The 19857-nt window shown below is 43.5% G+C and overlaps 1 protein-coding gene across 2 annotated transcripts in view; it reads left to right on the plus strand.

Annotated features, from left to right (window-relative positions):
- Nucleotides 1-19857, plus strand: part of LOC126412053 (LIRP) — a 239342-nt gene that overhangs the window by 165139 nt on the left and 54346 nt on the right. Inside the window, exon 1 of one of the 2 annotated variants that reach the window (XM_050081432.1) lies at nt 14818-14974. The exons of the other annotated variant lie outside the window; for it this stretch is intronic. Within the exon in view, the coding sequence (XP_049937389.1) occupies nt 14840-14974 (135 nt within the window). The 5' untranslated portion in view covers nt 14818-14839. Of the gene's footprint in view, nt 1-14817; nt 14975-19857 lie in introns of those variants that run through there. 2 annotated transcript variants of the gene reach the window in all.

Here is a 19857-nt window from a genome sequence, read left to right on the forward strand (position 1 = left end):
CACCTTGATGCCGGGCCGTATGGTGGGCGACAGCCAGGTTGGTATCCCACCGCTGTCTGGATCATTTCGACCTAGAATCTCATTGACTGGAGTAGAATTGTCTTCAGTGATGAGTCCCGCTTCGGACTGAGCTCCGAGGACCAGCGAAGGCGTGCTCAGAGCGGCCCGAACAGAGGTGGGATAGAGGTGTGATAGCTATACGGCCCAACAACCGTGAGCGACGGTCTGGGGAGCCATTTCAGCTACCTTTTGGTCCATAGTTTTGAAGCTGACTCGATCAGATTGCGTTCGAATTGTCAAAACCGCTTAAATTAAATACACTACTGGCCATTAAAACTGCTACATCAAGAAGAAATGCAGATGATAAACGGGTATTTATTGGACAAATATATTATACTAGAACTGACATGTGATTACATTTTCACGCAATTTGGGTACATAGATCCTGAGAAATCAGTACCCACAACAACAACCTATGGCCGTAATAACGGCCCTGATACGTCTGGTCATTGAGTCAAACAGAGCTTGGATGGCGTGTACAGGTACAGCTACCCATGCAGATGCAACACGATACCACAGTTCATCAAGAGTAGTGACTGGCATATTGCGACGAGCCAGTTGCTCGGCCAATGTTGACCAGACGTTTTCATTAGGTGAGAGATCTGGAGAATGTGCTGGCCAGGGCAGCAGTCGAACATTTTCTGTATCCATAAAGGCCCGTACAGGACCTGCAACATGCGGTCGTGCATTATCCTGCTGAAATGGAGAGTTTCGCAGGGATCGAATGAAGGGTAGAGCCACGGGTAGTAACACATCTGAAATGTAACGTCCACTGTTCAAAGTGCCTCAATGCGAACAAGAGGTGACCGAGACGTGTAACCAATGGCACCCCATATCATCACGCCGGGCGATACGCCAGTAAGGCGATGACGAATACACGCTTCCAGTGTGCATTCACCGCAATGTCGCCAAACACGGATGCGACCATCATGATGCCGTAAACAGAACCTGGATTCATCCGAAAAAATGACGTTTTGCCATTCGAGCACCCAGGTTCGTCGTTGGGTACACCATCGAAGGCGCTCCTGTCTGTGATGCAGCGTCAAGGGTAATCGCAGCCACGGTCTCCGAGCTGATAGTCCATTCTGCTGCAAACGTCGTCGAACTGTTCGTGGAGATGGTTGTTGTATTGCAAACGTCCCCATCTCTTGACTCAGAGATCGAGGCGTGGCTGCACGATCCATTACAGACATGCAGATAAGATGCCTCTCATCTCGACTGCTAGTGATACGAGGCCGTTGGGATCCAGCACGGCGTTCCGCACTAACCTCCTGAACCCACCGATTCCATATTCTGCTAATAGTCATTGGATCTCGACCAACGCGAGCAGCAATGTCGCGATACGATACCGCAGTCGCGATAGGCTACAATCCGACCTGTATCAAAGTCGGAAACGTGATGGTACGCATTTCTCCTCCTTACACGAGGCATTACAACAACATTTCACGGGGCAACGCCGGTCAACTGCTGTTTGTGTATGAGGAATCGGTTGGAAATTTTCCTCATGTCAGCACGTTGTAGGTGTCGCCACCGGCACCAACCTTGTCTGAATGCTCTGAAAAGTTTCTTCCTATCGGTTAAATTTCGCGTCTGTCGCATGTCATTTTCGTGGTGTGCAAATTTAATTGCCGGTAGTGTAGTTACAAAATGAAACATCCAAAATTCCAAATGACAGCAGTGGCTGGCAGTGTGCATGGGCACTGGGAAAAAAAATGAACCTAAAAGAAAGATTCTGTAAGAACGGCATACGAACGTTTGGAGACAGTGTATCTTTAATAACCCAGCGTTAAATTACGTATGTGAGTATTTTGATCTACCATTCTGGTTTAATTGTCTTATTTTTATCCATTATTATACTTTCTAATTCCCCTTATATTTTACATAGCTGCATACACCAGAGGACGCGATTAAATCATCGCGAAACCACTCGTGTATAATCCTGTATCAAAGGAACTGTTAACAGCTAAAGTCGCTACTAGAAGTTTTTTTATATGATTTTAATATTTTATTTTTATTTTTTAATGTTTCTATTATGTAACAGCCGAAACTCATGAATAGGTTGACGAGGATAGATGTAAATTGCCTGGCATATGTCACGTCCCCTCAGGACACGCTCTAGAAAGTGGTAGACCGTTACACCGGAGCAGGACAGATGACGTAACCCTTAAGGATGACGATGACGATGATGGTTGACGCCGACGTTGGAGTGTTGTTCAAAAGTGGTTCAAATGGCTCTGAGAACTTTGGGACTTGACATCTGAGGTCATCAGTCCCCTAGAAGTTAGAACTACATAAACCTAACTAACCTAAGGACATCACACACATCCATGCACGAGGCACGATTCGAACCTGTTCCCCACTGAAGCGCCTAGAACCGCTCTGTCACAGCGGCCGGTTTGGAGTATTGTGCCTATTCTGACATGCCGTCAGACACACAGCCAGACCCCCCACAGAGAGCATTTGGCTGGACATTCATTTATCCAGACTAGGAAGGTAGGGGCGGAATTGGAACTCCGATGATTCTAAACAGAAGTTCAGTTTCCTAGCTACCTCGCCGACTCACCCTGCAGTTTTAGCTCAGCAGACGTAAGAAGGACACGCGCTTTGCCCCGTAACGTCTGATACACTCGTCCCACAAACCCGCGTTTACATTGAGCGATGTGGCGCAGGCGTCTGTCTCGACCCCAACAAAAACACGACCGCGGAACACACCAGTCTGGTGAGTCTTCCATATTAACCGTGACGACATCCTGTGTCTACACAGCCGCCATATCGCCGCCTTTGGCGCCTTATCCTTCACAGCCGCCGCTGCATCGCGCTATGATTGCAACGACCACACTGTAGGCTATTGTCCTACGAGAGCGACTGTAACCCAGAGTAGAATGGAGCGCTCCTTACCGTGATGATGCACGTGTTTCGTATTGCAAAACTTCAAAATCGTAACATAAGCGTACCAGTCATTTTGTCTGAAAATTTCCTGATTCAGTTTCATTTGAGCGTCAGAGATGGATGGGAGTTTTCCCTGAAATGTTACTTACTGCGCAGTTTGTGAAGTCATGATTGTTTACCGTTCTGGCAAAAACCATTAAAAGTGGAACACACTTTTGCATCGGCGGTGGTATCTACCAGATGGTTATAATTAATGTGCAGTTACTTAGAGATAACCACCGTGGTTTGTAATTATTGTGTGGCAGCGGAACTTGGTAGATATTCTAATACGATGATGTGGAACCGATTTACACTGGAAAAATTAGTTCCAATTTTGACTACCAGGTGCATTTCTCGCGCTGCGAATGTAAGAAAGCCGTACATAAATGTTTCCGTATGTAATGGATTTGAAAAGGAATGTGGGCAGAAAATGTCAAACAAATGAGAAAGGCATAAATTTGATTTTATTATTAACCGTCGCTTACACGGTTTATTCAATATGAGTATCGGAGAAGTCGACGAGATGCTGTACAGCTAATATGAAAAGTTTTATTCAGATTGAAAACAAGCATAATCTTTCTGTTTCACAAGACAATGTCAAAAGAGTAACACCAAGCAGCAAAGGGACTTTGTTTTGAATTTCCGCGCCAGTTGTTACAATAATAAATACCGATTACTTACGTTTCGGCAGTGTTAACTTCGCGTAACTTTTATGCATAATCCAATTCTTTATATAGCATTTACTACGAGGGATCAAATATAAACGGGATTTTTGTTCCTGAACATCAACAGTTGGTAGGATTGGCCACGAGCTTCAGCTATGCTTAGGCGTGACCGTTTGAAGTGAGGAGAGCGTGCTGTTAGATATTTCCCGCCGTTTCGTCAGTAACGCTCACGATGTCTGAGCAACAAGTGCACACCTCTATTGCGCAACGCATAATTATCAAATTTCTTGCTCGTGAAGGAGTTACAGCGACGGGAATTTGCCAAAGATTGACTGCACAGTTTGGTGATAAAACATTATCAAGGACGCATGTGTTTGCCTGGCAGAAAAAGTCCAAGGGAGGACAAGAGCATGTGGAAAATCAGCATCACAGACAAAAACATCCGCGCCGTTAAAGACATTATTCACGACGACCTACGGGCGATAGTATCATAAATTGCACAAAAAGTCGGAATCAGTTATGGGAGTTGTTAAGCAATCATCACAAACGATCTACAGTTCCGAAAAGTGTGTTCCAGATGGGTCCCTAAAGTTTTGACCGAAAATCTGTAGTTGAGACATTTGGAGGTCTGTCGGACGCTTACAGCGAGCTTTGCGGAAAAAGGTTATGCATTTTTTCGTCGGATCGTCACCTGCGACGAAACATGGGTTCACCACTACACTCCAGAATTCAAACAAGCCAGTAAGGAGTGGTGAAGGAAAGGGGAGACAGCACCAATGAAAGCCAAGTTTCGGCTGTCAGCTGGCAAGGTTCTTTCAACCTTTTTTTCGATCACCGAGGCATTTTGCTGATTGATTTTTTTGCATGAGCGACGCACAGTCAGTGATGATTACTACTGCGAACTGTTGAACAAGGCGAGAGTTGCATATCGCCGCAAAAGACGAGACAAATCGATTTGACAGGTCATCCTCCTCCACGACAATGCGCGACCCCATACTGCAGCTCTAGCTGTCTCCGAGCTACAGGAAAAGCACTGGACTACACTTGACCATCCTCCTTACAGCCCGGACTTATCGCCCTGCGATTTCCATTTATTCGGACCGCTTAAGGGGCTCCGGAACGCCCTATACTTGCAATGTTAAAATAACGCTTATAAATTACATCTTTCCTCACAAAGTATTTGAGGTAGGAAGTTGAACTTTTTACAGATTATTTATTGGAATATGGGCTACAACTCAACACAGGGATTTTACAAAATTTTAGTTCAGTTATTAAAGATGATTTTTTTTTCAATTGTAATGAAAATTCACAACATTTTTTTGCAATTTTTATTTATATATTCAAAAATATACAGTTTTTTGGAAAAAGGCTGTGTTAAATTATGCAGAACATTTACTGAAAGTTTGAAACAAATATGTTTGGAAGATCCTTAGAAAACATGTAATTAGTATGAGAAAATAAAAGTTTTGGGAATCGAGCGACAAAGATTGGATTAACTTTTTAGTGCATTCCAGGTCCATAGGATGGATTATCTTCATCCTCTGCAAACTCCTCCTCCAGCTTCCTCTTGTTCCTCCTCCTGTTTACTCTTGCTTGTATTTCTAGACTCTTTACAGCCCTGTCTGCAGCCCGAAGACGTTCCTTGTCTAAAGCAAGCATCGCTCGTTGTTGTGTTCGTAGATTTTGCTACCATTTTCTTCAGTTGCAGTTGCTGCAACACTGTTCCAAAAGGTGGTCATGTATGAACACTTATCACATTTCAGTTGTATTTCACTAGCAAGTCCTACGTGCTTTATTATGGAGAGTTCCAGACCAACTTCACTACAATGAATACATCTTACACAGTTTGAAAAAATTCCTTTGAGAACCGACATATCAAATATTTCATTCACATCCGATTCGCCCATAAAACATTCATAGTTTTCACTCATTGAACCAAGCTTCTTCTGTGAAGTATTTTCTTTCCCACTTGACTGCTATGGGCAGGTGTACTTGAGAGGTTAGGTTCACTCACTTGGTTATCGTCTTTATTGTTTACAGTAATAACACATACCTTTGGCTTTCCAACATTTCTCCTTTTCTTAAAAGCCTTCAGAGGATTTCTAATAACTTTACTTTTACTCATTATTATACTTCAACAAAACAGAGACTCAAGAAACAGAATTAATTACGAATATTTTCGAGATAACGACAGAGTAAATAAACATGAAACAATCGACAATCACACCAGCGATGTATATTGAACCATCACAGGTTAGCCACAACACATACTTTATCTCACATCACTAAAATGTACCTGATGAACACGGACGTTAGTAATAACACCATTTGACAGCAGTTTAACAGCGCCACAGTGGGTCACGCCCATGTAGAACACATTTCAAAAAAAAATTAAAAATAGTTGTAGTCTTCGGAATTGAATAAATTATATATCTATTAAAAGGTAATAGTCTGCAGATTCAGAAAACGCAAAAAAGTAAAAATTGAACTTTTCATGATTTTGAGCCTTTCCGGAGCCCCTTAAAGAAGCTCTAGGAGGGTGACGATTTGAAGATGGCGAGAGTGTGGAAGACTTCGTGCGCAACTGGCTGATGACACGATCCAGTTCTTTTTATGAAAAGGGCATCAAAAAGCTGCCCTTTCGCTGGGACAAATGCATTTTCAAAGCAGGAGACTGTGTGGAAAAATAAATTGTTATTGCCTCGAGTTTTTCAAGAAATGAATTTAAATAAAAAATAAAATCTCGTTTATATTTGATCCGCCCTCGTGCTTGTTATTTTTTCCACATTTGATACTGTCCCCCAATAAGAACTTCTGTATATTTAGCCAGTAATAATACCGCCGTCGACGAGACGTCAAATCCTAATCCTCCTCTCTTCTTTAACTTCCTGCGGAAACAAACAGTTTATACGCAGCCCGCATCTCGTGGTCGTGCGGTAGCGTTCTCGCTTCCCACCCCCGGGTTCCCGGGTTCGATTCCCGGCGGGGTCAGGGATTTTCTCTGCCTCGTGATGGCTGGGTGCTGTGTGCTGTCCTTAGGTTAGTTAGGTTTAAGTAGTTCTAAGTTCTAGGGGACTTATGACCACAGCAGTTGAGTCCCATAGTGCTCAGAGCCATTCATTCAGTTTATACGCAACCAAACTAACTTCGCTGTGTATTGTTTCAACCTACGTCTGCCAAAAGAAAGCTGCCATCGAACAATAGCGGGGACTAAATCACTGTGCACACAAATTCGAAAGTCGAAATCGCAGGTATTAGCAACAGCCGCCGCTGTATCGCGAGCAGCTGCGTTAAAAAGACAACGTCTGTATATTAACACGGAACTTGCAACACTCCACGTCTAGGCGCCGCTGGACCAGAGCTCTTCCTACCACGAGACTCCGCTTCCAAAGCCGGTCACACTAGCCCATGGTCATTCTCATCGGTTGTGCCCCTTCTATAGTTCGTAACAAGCTGCCACCTAGCAGACCCACATTCGTAAAAACATTTGTTGGCGATTATACATTATTCTCGGATTTTAGGTGTGCACCTCCCTCTCCGGCCCCCTAAGTCAGTCGACATACGGAATATCAGCTCTTCCAAAACTCCTGCTGAAAGGAAGGATAATTTGGGTTTAACATTCTGTTCACAACGAGATCATCAAGTGACGGAGCACATTATCGTATTGGGGAAGAAGTCAGCGTGCCTTTCAAAGGAACCATCCCGTTACTTGCCTTCAGCGAGTCAAGGGAATCACGGAAGAGCCCAGTCAGGATGGTGAGATTGCGATTTGAACTGGTGTCCTGACGAAACGAATACAGTGTCTTCTTATAACCGTGTTACATTTATACATATTATAAAATTGGATGCATGTATGTTCCACATCTCCTCCTAAACCACTGGACCGATTTCAACCAAAACAGGTACCTATATCCCTTACTGTTAGACAACAATATCTGTGGGGATAAAAACCACCTCCCTGTCATTTTTCAAGAGATATGACGTCATAAACAATGAAATGCGTGAAGAACTGTTGCATCATGCATGACGTTTAGTTTTATTACTTCTGTGCTACTAGCTGTATTCGCAATAAATTTCGCAGACAGTATCCACATATGTCGCCAGATACACCTACAAATTTATGTCACGGACCACACACATTTCATGAGATATGACGCCATAAACACTGAGATGCGTGAAAAAATGCGCACGACGTATGAAGTCTTAATGCCTTTACTTTTTACTACTAAGACACTCCCACAGTCGAGACAACTTAAGCAAATCCGTGGCACATGGCAGCCCTTTTCATAGCTTTCAACTCCGAAGCACAAAAGGCTGTAGGCGAAAACTGGAGCTGTGTATAGATCTATGAGGGAGTGTTGTCATAGAAACGTTAACAAAACCGCGTTGTAGAGAGACGAAACAGCTGCGCCCAGCGTACAGAAACTGTTTTATAATTTCAAAGATGTTTTCACGAACACATGGAAATGAAAGTTTTTCGATATTACGCCACAAACGTGTTTCATATTTTGTTTTGGTTTCTAACTGAATATTGGCAAAATGAATACCTGACCAATGCCATGTTTGTCAGCTAGTAGCTTTCATAATAAAGTTTGTTGCACCAAACCACAAAAATTGTCTTTATTAATATGCAGCTACTTTCAACCTTGAGGTCTTCATTCGACAGAACTTCTAAAACTTTTGCCGCGCGGGATTAGCCAAGTGGTTTCAGGCGCTGCAGTCACGGACTGTGCGGCTGATCCCAGCAGAGGTTCGAGTCCTCCCTCGGGCATGGGTGTGTGTGTTTGTCCTTAGGATAATTTAGGTTAAGTAGTGTGTAAGCTTAGGGAATGATGATCTTAGCACTTAAGTCCGATAAGATTTCACACACATTTCACATTTCTAAACATTTTCGTGTTCAAAATACCATGTCTACAAATTTCAGATGTCTGTATATACCCCTATAAATAAAGAAAAGTGTCCGTTTGTTTGTTTGTAATTCATACAAATCTACAGTTTTATCTCGATCTTCATGAAATTTTGCACACTTTACCTTCTAGACCAGAGGAAGATCACTGTCTACAGCGTAATTTTTTCCACCGTGTAAAATCTCTGGGGATTGATCGGTGAGAGGATACGGAACAAATAAGGTCTATTGAACTTATGTCCGGAAATGTAATATTTCCATGCAAGAGACCTAATGTTGTGTCCGATTCACTTCTCTTGCTAACTCACCTTGTACACAATGGTTCCGTATTCGAATGGAGAGCTTGCCGACATGGTGTTTACTTACGGAAAGGCCAATGGCAACGGGCGGCGGGCAGCACGGTTGTATCAGGAGACATATACCAGACGACAGCAACCACAGCACTCAGTGTTTGCAATAGTGTTTCGCCATTGTCTGAGACACGGTCGTTTCAGGAAGAAGGAAATTATGAAGGACGTACCCGGAATGTTCGGACACCAGACTTGGAGGAAAATGTGATTAACACTGTGGAAGGTGATCACCTTGTCCGTACCTGGTAGTTGGCCCGCCGGTGTAGGGTAAGCCAAACTAACGTGTGGGACATTCTCCATGGCAACTGTTACTACCCTTATCACTTACAGCGTGTGCAGGGCTTACTAGCGGAGACTTTCCACGTCGGGAGAAGTTTTATCACTCTTTTCTTCACCAGGCTACCAAGATTCCGGGATTTGTGTCATCGATCTACTAACTCATAGGTGAGGCCACCCATACGCGGAGTGGTATCTTCAACTTTCATAACAGTGTTCTGTGGGATAGTATGCAGAACCCCAAGGTATGGGGTGCAGCTGGAATGTGTGAGCCGGGAAAACTCGCGACCATACTTTGGAACCAGTCTTCCTTCCACGTCGCCTGACAGGCCGGAAACATCGGCATTTCTTGCTGATTACTTTGCCTCCCCTGCTGGAAGAAGTGCCGTTGATGATTCGAAAGGTTATGTGGCTGCTGCATGATGGTGCTCCAGCCCACTTCGCCGTCAGCGTCCCGACGTATCTCAACCGTGTCTTCCTTGGTCGATGGATCGGACGAAGGAGTCCAGTTGGATGGCCTGCTCGTTCACCGGATGTCAGCCCATGTGATTACTGGTTATGGTGCCAATTCAAAAGTATCGTGAATGCAGAGCCCAATCCAGGAGCGGAGACACTGGATCAGTTTATTCATGGTACCTGCGACACTGTTCGGATGCAGCCTGGGCGATGTGGATGTGTAAGACAGAACATGCTATGGCACCTATACGCATGCGTTGAGGCACATGGAAACCATTTTCAACACATGATGCAACTGTGGCTGCATGGTACAGCGCGCATTAGAGCGCAGTCTCTGTAACAATGTATGATTGAATAAAGGGTCTCTAGCATGAAAACCATGCATTTCCGGGCATAAGTTCATTAGAACTTTTTTGTTCCGTATCCTCTCATAGATCAATTCCTAGAGTTTGTACACTGTGGAAAAAAATTGCCCTATATGTAAGATTTCGTAATCTGACTCGAAACATATGTGTGTGTAATATATAAAGGGGAAAGGTTGTTACCAAAACTCTCTTCACGATCACCTAATAAACTTTTGGTCCGGCGTAGCCTATATGTTCCTCTTTTTTTAATACACACTATACGTATATGCATGTACAGGGTGTTACAAAAAGGTACAGCCAAACATTCAGGAAACATTCCTCACACACAAATAAAGAAAAGATGTTATGTGGACATGTGTTCGGAAACGCTTAATTTCCATGTTAGAGCTCATTTTAGTTTCGTCAGTATGTACTGTACTTCCTCGATTCACCGCCAGTTGGCCCGATTGAAGGAAGGTAATGTTGGCTTCGGTGCTTGTGTTGACATGCGACTCATTGCTCTACAGTACTAGCATCAAGCACATCAGTACGTAGCATCAACTGGTTAGTGTTCATCACGAACGTGGTTTTGCAGTCAGTGCAATGTTTACAAATGCGGAGTTGGCAGATGCCCACTTGATGTATGGATCAGCACGGGACAATAGCCGTGGCGCGGTACGTTTGTATTGAGACAGATTTGCAGAACGAAGGTGTCCCGACAGCAAGGCGTTCGAAGCAATCGATCGGCGCCTTAGGGAGCACGGAACATTCCAGCCTATGACTCGCGACTGGGGAAGACCTACAGTAGAACGATGAGGAGACCTGCAATGGACGAGGCAATTCTTCGTGCAGTTGACGATAACCCTAACGTCAGCGTCAGAGAAGTTGCTGCTGTACAAGGTAACGTTGACCACGTCACTGTATGGAGAGTGCTACGGGAGAACCAGTTGATTCCGTACCATGTACAGCGTGTGCAGGCACTATCAGCAGCTGATTGGCCTCCACGGTTACACTTCGGCGATTGGATCATCCAACAATGTGTCAGTCCCCATTTCAGTGCAAATGTTCTCTTTACGGATGAGGCTTCATTCCAACGTGATCAAACTGTAAATTTTCACAATCAACATGTGTAGGCTGACCAGAATCCGCACGCAATTGTGCAATCACGTTATCAACACAGATTTTCTGTGAACGTTTGGGCAGGCATTGTTGGTGATATCTCGATTGGGCCCCATGTTCTTCCACCTACGCTCAATGGAGCACGTTATCATGATTTCATACGGGATACTCTACCTGTGCTGCTAGAACATTTGCCTTTACAAGTACGACACAACATGTGGTTCATGCACGATGGAGCTCCTGCACGTTTCAGCCGAAGTGTTCGTACACTTCTCAACAACAGATTAGGTGACCGATGGATTGGTAGAGGAGGACCAATTCCATGGCCTCCACGCTCTCCTGACCTCAACCCTCTTGACGTTCATTTATGGGAGCATTTGAAAGCTCTTGTCTACGCAATCCCGGTACTCTTCGTGTTCGTATTGTGGACGGCTGTGATATAATACGCCATTCCCCAGGGCTGGATCAGCGCATCAGGGATTCCATGCGACGGAGGGTGGATGCATGTATCCTCGCTAACGGAGGACATTTTGAACATTTCCTGTAACAAAGTGTTTGAAGTCACGCTGGTACGTTCTGTTGCTGTGTGTTTCCATTCCATGATTAATGTGATTTGAAGAGAAGTAATAAAATGAGCTCTAACATGGAAAGTAAGCGTTTCCGGACACATGTCCACATAACATATTTTCTTTCTTTGTGTGTGAGGAATGTCCCCTGGAAGTTTGGCCGTACCTTTTTGTAACACCCTGTATATTCAAACATCTCGAAAAGTGCTTGTCCGATTTACTTCAAACTTCTTGATCGACATGCTTCAAATATCTACGTTCTGAAGAAATAATGAAAAACCTGAATGAAGAATTAGATGCTCAACAAACGAAATACATCGTAGTAAACGAACCGTAATTACTCCTGTCGCGAGAATAAACTACATCAGGACTACCCGTCTTGGAAATAGTACCACAAGTTCGCGGGATGAGCGAAAGATCATAATTTGACAGAAACATTATTTCAAACTCTTATTCTGATTAGTTGCCGCTTTTACACACGACATATACAGTAGAATATATTTCAGTCTATGTTTCAGAGTTATTTTTATTATTCAAATCCTCAATGCCACACAAACGCTTTGGCAGGTCGTGGGTACAGTACCAAAAACAGTTGCTAGACCGCGGGCCGGTCAAAAGACCGAACAGAATACTGAGGTTTCCCGAACTGTGACGTAAACTGTTCTAACAGTTCGAGTCGCAAAAACAAACATAATGTCTGACGGGATACCGCAATCACTGGTTATACAATGATACTTATAATCCGTCCTGATTGCAAAAATGTTTGTTCACATGACCGGTTTCGGTTCCTCTCGAACCGTCTTCAGGTCTGCAATTTCGGTTACAGGAGTAACCCGTCCACACACAGCAACCTTCACATGCTGTGTCACATGTGAATTCGAGTCGCGCTAAAACACAGCCATACTTGAAACAACAAAAACTGAGCTGTAAAAATGGAAGGCGAAGTCTCCAAAAACACAATCAGATATTTGTCGCAAAATATAACAAATATAACAACTGGCGCAAATAATCATTTTTTTATACAGATGAAGATTTATTGATTCGTAGCATTCCGTGGACACCCAGTTATTCAAATATGCCATTCAATCTAAAGCGACTGCAGTTTACATGGGGACTGCATTCGCTACGAGTGTCAACAAGGCACTGGGCCAATCTAAACATCTCTGGCAAAGTCGGACACCGCAACTTTTAATCTACCGGGTGATCAAAAAGTCAGCATAAATTTGAAAACTGAATAAATCACGGAATAATGTAGATAGAGATGTACAAATTGACACACATGCTTGTAATGACATGGGGTTTTATTAGAACCAAAAAAATACAAACGTTCAAAAAATGTCCGACAGATGGCGCTTCATCTGATCAGAATAGCAATAATTAGCATAACAAAGTAAGACAAAGCAAAGATGATGTTCTTTACAGGAAATGCTCAATATGTCCACCATCATTCTTCAACAATAGCTGTAGCTGAGGAATAATGTTGTGAACAGCACTGTAAAGCATGTCCGGACTTATGGTGAGGCATTGGCGTCGGATGTTGTCTTTCACCATCCCTTGAAATGTCGGTCGATCACGATACACTTGCGACTTCAGGTAACCCCAAAGCCAATAATCGCACGGACTGAGGTCTGGGGACCTGGGAGGCCAAGCAAGACGAAAGTGGCGGCTGAGCACACCATCATCACCAACAGACGCGCAAGAGATCTTTCACGCGCCATTTGTCGGACATTTTGTGAACTTTGTTTTTTTTTTTTTTTTTTTTGTTCTAATAAAACCCCATGTCATTCCAAGCATGTTCGTCGATTTTTACCTCTCTATCTACAATCTATATATTGAGCAAGCAGTAAAGGAAACGAAAGAAAAATTCGGAGTAGGTATTAAAATCCATGGAGAAGAAATAAAAACTTTACGGTTCGCCGATGACATTGTAATTCTGTCAGAGACAGCAGAGGACTTGGAAGAGCAGTTGAACGGAATGGACAGTGTCTTGAAAGGAGGATATAAGGTGAACATCAACAAAAGCAAAACGAGGACAATGGAATGAATCGAATTAAGTCGGGTGATGCTGAGGGTATTAGATTAGTAAATGAGACACTTAAAGTAGTAAAGGGGTTTTGCTATTTGGGGAGCAAAATAACTGATGATGGTCGAAGTAGAGAGGATATAAAATGTAGACTGGCAATGACAAGGAAAGCGTTTCTGAAGAAGATAAATTTGTTAACATCGAGTATAGATTTAAGTGCCAGGAAGTCGTTTCTGAATGTATTTGTATGGAGTGTAGCCATGTATGGAAGTGAAACATGGACGATAAATAGTTTAGACAAGAAGAGAATAGAAGCTTTCGAAATGTGGTGCTACAGAAGAATGCTGAAGATTAGATGGGTAGATCACATAACTAATGAGGAGGTACTGAATAGGATAGGGGAGAAGTGGAGTTTGTGGCACAACTTTAATAGAAGAAGGGATCGGTTGGTAGGACATGTTCTGAGGCATCAAGGGATCACAAATTTAGCATTGGAGGGCAGTGTGGAGCGTAAAAATCGTAGAGGGAGACCAAGAGATGAATATACTCAGCAGATTCAGCAGGATGTAGGCTGCAGTACGTACTGGGAGATGAAGAAGCTTGCACAGGATAGAAGAGCATGGAGAGCTGCATCAAACCAGTCTCAGGACTGAAGACCACAACAACAACAACGTCTACATTATTCCGTGGTTTATTAAGTTTTCAAATTTATACTGACTTTTTGATCACCCAGTATGTTTAACACGGTTAATATAAGTGGTCCTGGCGTGTGGCCCTTCAACGAGTTTGGAATAGAACGGGCGCCAGCACGCAATGGACAGGAACGGAGGAAGGAATCCGGCGGTGACCAGTTCAAGAAGAACATCCCAGCATTCCCTTCAGCTATGCAAAGAAACAAATCAGGACCACGGGACGGAGAACTCCGCCCCTGAAGAGTACGGGTCCAGTCTGGCATCTACTGGGCCGCCTCGTCCTGCCGACACTCAGTGAGAGAGTGAGTGGAGGGGCCCCGAGGCAGCGCAGTGCATGCGCCCGCGGCGTGCTGTGGTCCCCACGCGAGCTGCTGCCTGCCCGTGGCCAGAAGAGATGGTGGGGTGCGTGCGCCGGAGGGGGGGGGATTTGGCGACGTAGGAGGGGCTGAGGACCATGTCTAGCGGCCGTCTGGCGGAGCCGCCAGTCCGCGGGTTGGTCGGCCAGGCGGCACTCGGCACTCCTGCAAGCTGTGACAGCTCCTCATCTCACCACACCTCTCACCCGCAGCCTCTGCAGACGCCAGACATGGTGAGCGACCGGCCTCGCTCTCGGGACAACCCGGCTGCAAGGCGCAGCTTGGCGGTTCGCAGCGCCTTGCAGCTGGGTGCCCGGAGCCTCATAAGCATGCTCGAACAGTCGTGGGGATGGAGAGCGTCCAAAGCTTTTAATGACTGTAAACTAGCATAAGGTAGTACTTCTCATTTCCACATTTAAATTTACATTTGTAGTTCGAAGACGCGCTTCAGTCTGGAACCGCGCGACCGCTACGGTCGCAGGTTCGAATCCTGCCTCGGGCATGGATGTGTGTGTCGTCCTTAGGCTAGTTAGGTTTAAGTAGTTCTAAGTTCTAGGGGACTGATGACCTCAGATGTTAAGTCCCATAGTGCACAGAGCCATTTGAACCATTTGTAGTTTGAAGTTCGCTGTGTATCTTGGAGGAAAAGAACCCAATAGCACGTGATGTTTACCAGCTCGGGATCGAATTTTTTCCGTTCCCACATAATTTTAATATTATATTTAGTATGAGAGATGAGTGAGTGTGTGAGTTATTAGTATTTAATGATTCATTCATTATTTTCACAATCTTCGTCCTGAAGAAAGGAGAAAAAACTTTTTTCGTAAGAAGATTTGAAATAAAAGATGGATACACAAGAACTTTCGGACAAATCTTGAGCACATCATATAGACACTCATGGGTAAATAATGAAAAGGTATATGAAATGGCACGATCGCGTAAAATCAGTGGATGGAACACTTAGATTCGTTAGAAGGGTTCTGGGAAAATGTAATGCATCTGTAAAGGAAACCGCGTACAAGTCACTACCGTGGCCTATTCTAGAATGCTGTCCCCGTGTTTGGAGTGTTTTTAAATATAAATGACAACAGATATCGAACAAATTTCGTGCGGCGCTGCTATGATCGTAACAGGTTGGTGTAGCCAATACGAAACTGTAACAATAATGTTCGGGGAACTTAAATGGGATTCATCAAGTTACCTTCCATTCAGAAGGCTGTCGCACTCAGCGTCTGTTATTGATTGACGTGTAAATAATAGATTTCAGCTATCAGTCGTCCTTTCTAAATTTTATTGGCAGATCTGCCAATAAAATTGAAAAAGGACGACTGATAGCTGAAATCTGTTATTTACAAGTTAAATTGGATTTTTCGGAAGAAAAACGACATAGTTCTCGCCAAATTCTGTTCGCTAAATTTTGGGAACCAGCTCGGTTATAAGGACGTCCGCCTCCGTAGCTGAAATGGGGAGCATACGAACTTCCCCTCATCGATCTGATTCGTGTTGACAGCGTATGTAGGGCACGACTGGGACTGCGAAATACGTGAACAGGAAGACGCAACTCTCAACCGTTTTCGAGAAAATCTTTCTATATGGTCTCTCCTAGCCAAGGAGCCCGTAGGCCAGCGTGTAGGAGTCGAGTTTGACAAGCGCTAGATTTCTGGATCGAAACTTGCTTCTTCCATTCCCACGTGTTTCTAACAACATATATGCATGGTACGCCAGGAGACTGCGTGATTACGAAGAACCGTTTATGGATATAAATCAAATTTTTTTCGCGATAGATAGATTGAAAAAACAATGCACATCCAAAAATTCGGCGTCCATTACACGTGTTGTTCATCGCAATAATTATTGTTTTCAATATTTTTATGATTAGCATACACATGATTTTTGCAGTGCTCCGTAGATTACACATTACACTTGTAGATTCAGTAATATAAGTAAAATGACTATATTGATCTGCCCGAAAGTTCTTGTGTATCTATCTTTTATTTCAAATCTTCTTACGAAAAAACATTTTTCTCCTTTCTTCACGACGAAGATTATGAAAATAATGAATGAATCATTAAATACTGATAATTTACTCATTCACTCATCACATCATAATAAATATGAAGTTAGAATTGTGTGGGAACGGAAAAAATTCAATCCCCAGACCTGGCGCTTGTGAAACGGAGCCATTACACGGTCACCTAGGGACTCCTTGGTTTGGAGCGGCCATACAAAGTATATGAGCACGCCTGAAATTTTCAGAGTCGACTTGCTCGAAAACGAATTAGCGTCGAGTCTTCTTGTTTAGGTATGTTGAAGTCTTAGTCGTTACGTACGCAGCCTATCAGACCGAATCAAATAGGTGTGGAGAAGTTCGCGCGGTCCCCTTATGAGAGGTCAGCCAGTCTGTCTGCCACGCGGAGGACACAGGTTCAATTCCTGGCACTTCCAGGGATTTTACCGTGGTTGGAGACTGGAACGGGATGCTTTCGACCTAATTATGCCTACTGAATAGTGCTACTCACCTGAAAGACGCCACATGGCACAAGATGATAGGGCAGTCGGTCGGCATTTCTCGTCTCTGGGCCTGATCGCAAAATTTAGTTTTTTTAGTTTTCTGTTACTAGAAGACCATCGTAAGTGTATCTTGCGTAGAGATCATGGCAACAAAAAAAAAATAATTATGACGTGCAGGGAGTCATATAGACAATTTTACCATCGTTCAAAACGCAAACGGAATAGAAAAGAAAATCGATAACATTGGTATGATTTGCCCTCCGCCATGCCCTGTCCAGTGGCTCTCGAAGTACATACACAGATGTAGGTCAATGTATAAGTAGATTTAAGCAACGGAATGACAATTTCACTGAGTAGCGGATGGTATTTTTCTTAAAAAATTCCCTGGAAGATTAGTACCCTATTGCGGACGAACTTAACGTTTCATGGACAATGTTCTTTCCATCTGCGCTTAGTTGTACGACCATTGACCACAGAAAGCAATGTTATGGGTTTGAGTCCCGGTCGGGAACAATTTTTTAATCTGTCTGGGGATTTCTAGAGTTGAACCGTAAGTTGGACAGTGAGGCGTGATTGGGTAGCTAATCTGGTGCGCGTAGCTCCTACGAAAGCGTTTGGATTCGGCCCCGAGTTCGTTACACGGATTTAATGTCATGAAGACTGAAAAAACCCTTTCCGACCTATAGTGTACCCAGTAAGTTACCTTACAGAGGGGTAAATACAGAACCGCCACTATTTTCCCCCTTTGCCACCCCATTCGCAGATATTACGCGGGGAGAGCAATAGCCGACATTCTTCCATATAAGCTCGAAAAGTTTCTAATCATCCTGCAGAGCGTATTATGCGAGGCGCATGTGGTATGAAATGCTTAGGCAGGTACGCGACCACACGGGGGAGTTGTTGACACGCAGAGCGCGATTCATTATCCTGTTACACTGCACGGTGACTCATTCAAACACACGAAAGGAATTTCGGGAGTGCCTCAGGGAAAAGCGAGAAGATCACAACAGTTGACGCAGTATGCTAATGGCGCATTGGAAAGTATTATTAGCAGTCGCAGACTTTTGCAGCTGGCGCTGTTGTACAAATAGACGTCAAACGACAAACGTTGTAGTAATACTTGTTCAGAAGAGTGTCCCAGCCTTACTTCGTGATGTAGCTCAGAGTAAATTATTGCTTTTGACTAAACCTAAAAGCGTTGATTCCGTCCACCGTTCAATAAATCACTCGCAAAACGAGGAAGAAGGGAGGCTACATTTAATGAGCGCTGGAGCATTTGGAGCAGGCAAGCGAATGATATTGGCCTGTTTTAAGGAATTCGCTTCAATTGATGCAGGTATGCCTCGAGTACCGAAATCAATATGGCAGAGCAGATGTTTGAACTCAGTTACACTAGGATACTAATCTTATGTCTTATCGCCTGCGGCACTACGCTCTGTAAATCTTTGGGAGAACTTTTTTATCCGAACTGGCTGGGACCGTCGATCTCTTGTACAAATGCAAATCTGCATGATCTTGAAATCCAGAAACAAATTAAATGATATGTCTTAAATACCACATACGTTATTTTTATTTTCAAATAAAGACAAAAATTACACATTTTTTCATAAAAATGTAGACTAGACATTAAAAAAAGCAGTGAGTATTATATATATTAATCAGAAAGTTTCTTTTGAGTTAGATTCATGTGCAATTAGGCAGCTATTTCACAAGCAATACAGAGTACTTCGGCCGTAGTTTTCCCGCTTGGCATTCCAAATTAGGGATTTTCTCTGCCTCGTGATGACTGGGTGTTCTGTGATGTCCTTAGGTTAGTTAGGTTTAAGTAGTTCTAAGTTCTAGCGGACTGATGACCATAGATGTTAAGTCCCATAGTGCTCAGAGCCATTTGAACCATTTGAACCATTCCAAACTAACCAGCTTTATTGTTACCTTTTTATTTGTCATAACCTCTTCAGACTGAGCGCCAATTTCGTCAACTAATCCATCATCACTAATATCATTGTCTACTGTCGAACGAACGGCAATAATTTCGTCATCAGAAATCATACCGTGCCAATGTCATTATCATTTTGCAGCCAGTCATTTATAAAACCTATGCATGGACTTCCTGAAATCTTAGCAGTGCTTCAACGCCAAATTGAGTAGCAAAATATTTCAACAATTCTCTTTTATCCATGGTATGCAGTACATCTAACTTTTGGTCAATGGAAACTACCACCTTCACCTTTTCTGGTGTCATTTTACACCTGTAATAAACTGTACAATCCAGTGTCAACTTGTTAACTGACACCTTACTAGACTCTGTGTATGCCAGTTAGTTGGATTTAAATTTAACGATTTTCGCGGTAGTTTCTTGATTCTATTATCCTCTGAGTACCAACAATTGTACCGTCACTGTACTAAAATACAAAAAAAGATGCGCATGAACCAGATAGGACCGGATAAACGAGGTTCCATTACACTAATTCCTCAAGACTCACATGCAGACAACGCAAATGATAGACTTGCTCATTTACCATAAACCAGGGATAGTCCGTATTCGTCCCCAGATACTTCTTACAAAATTTTGAACAGCATGTAGATGTTCAAGTTTGCAGGACTC

Source organism: Schistocerca serialis, chromosome 7, assembly GCF_023864345.2.
Source record: "Schistocerca serialis cubense isolate TAMUIC-IGC-003099 chromosome 7, iqSchSeri2.2, whole genome shotgun sequence".
Taxonomy (NCBI): domain Eukaryota; kingdom Metazoa; phylum Arthropoda; class Insecta; order Orthoptera; family Acrididae; genus Schistocerca; species Schistocerca serialis.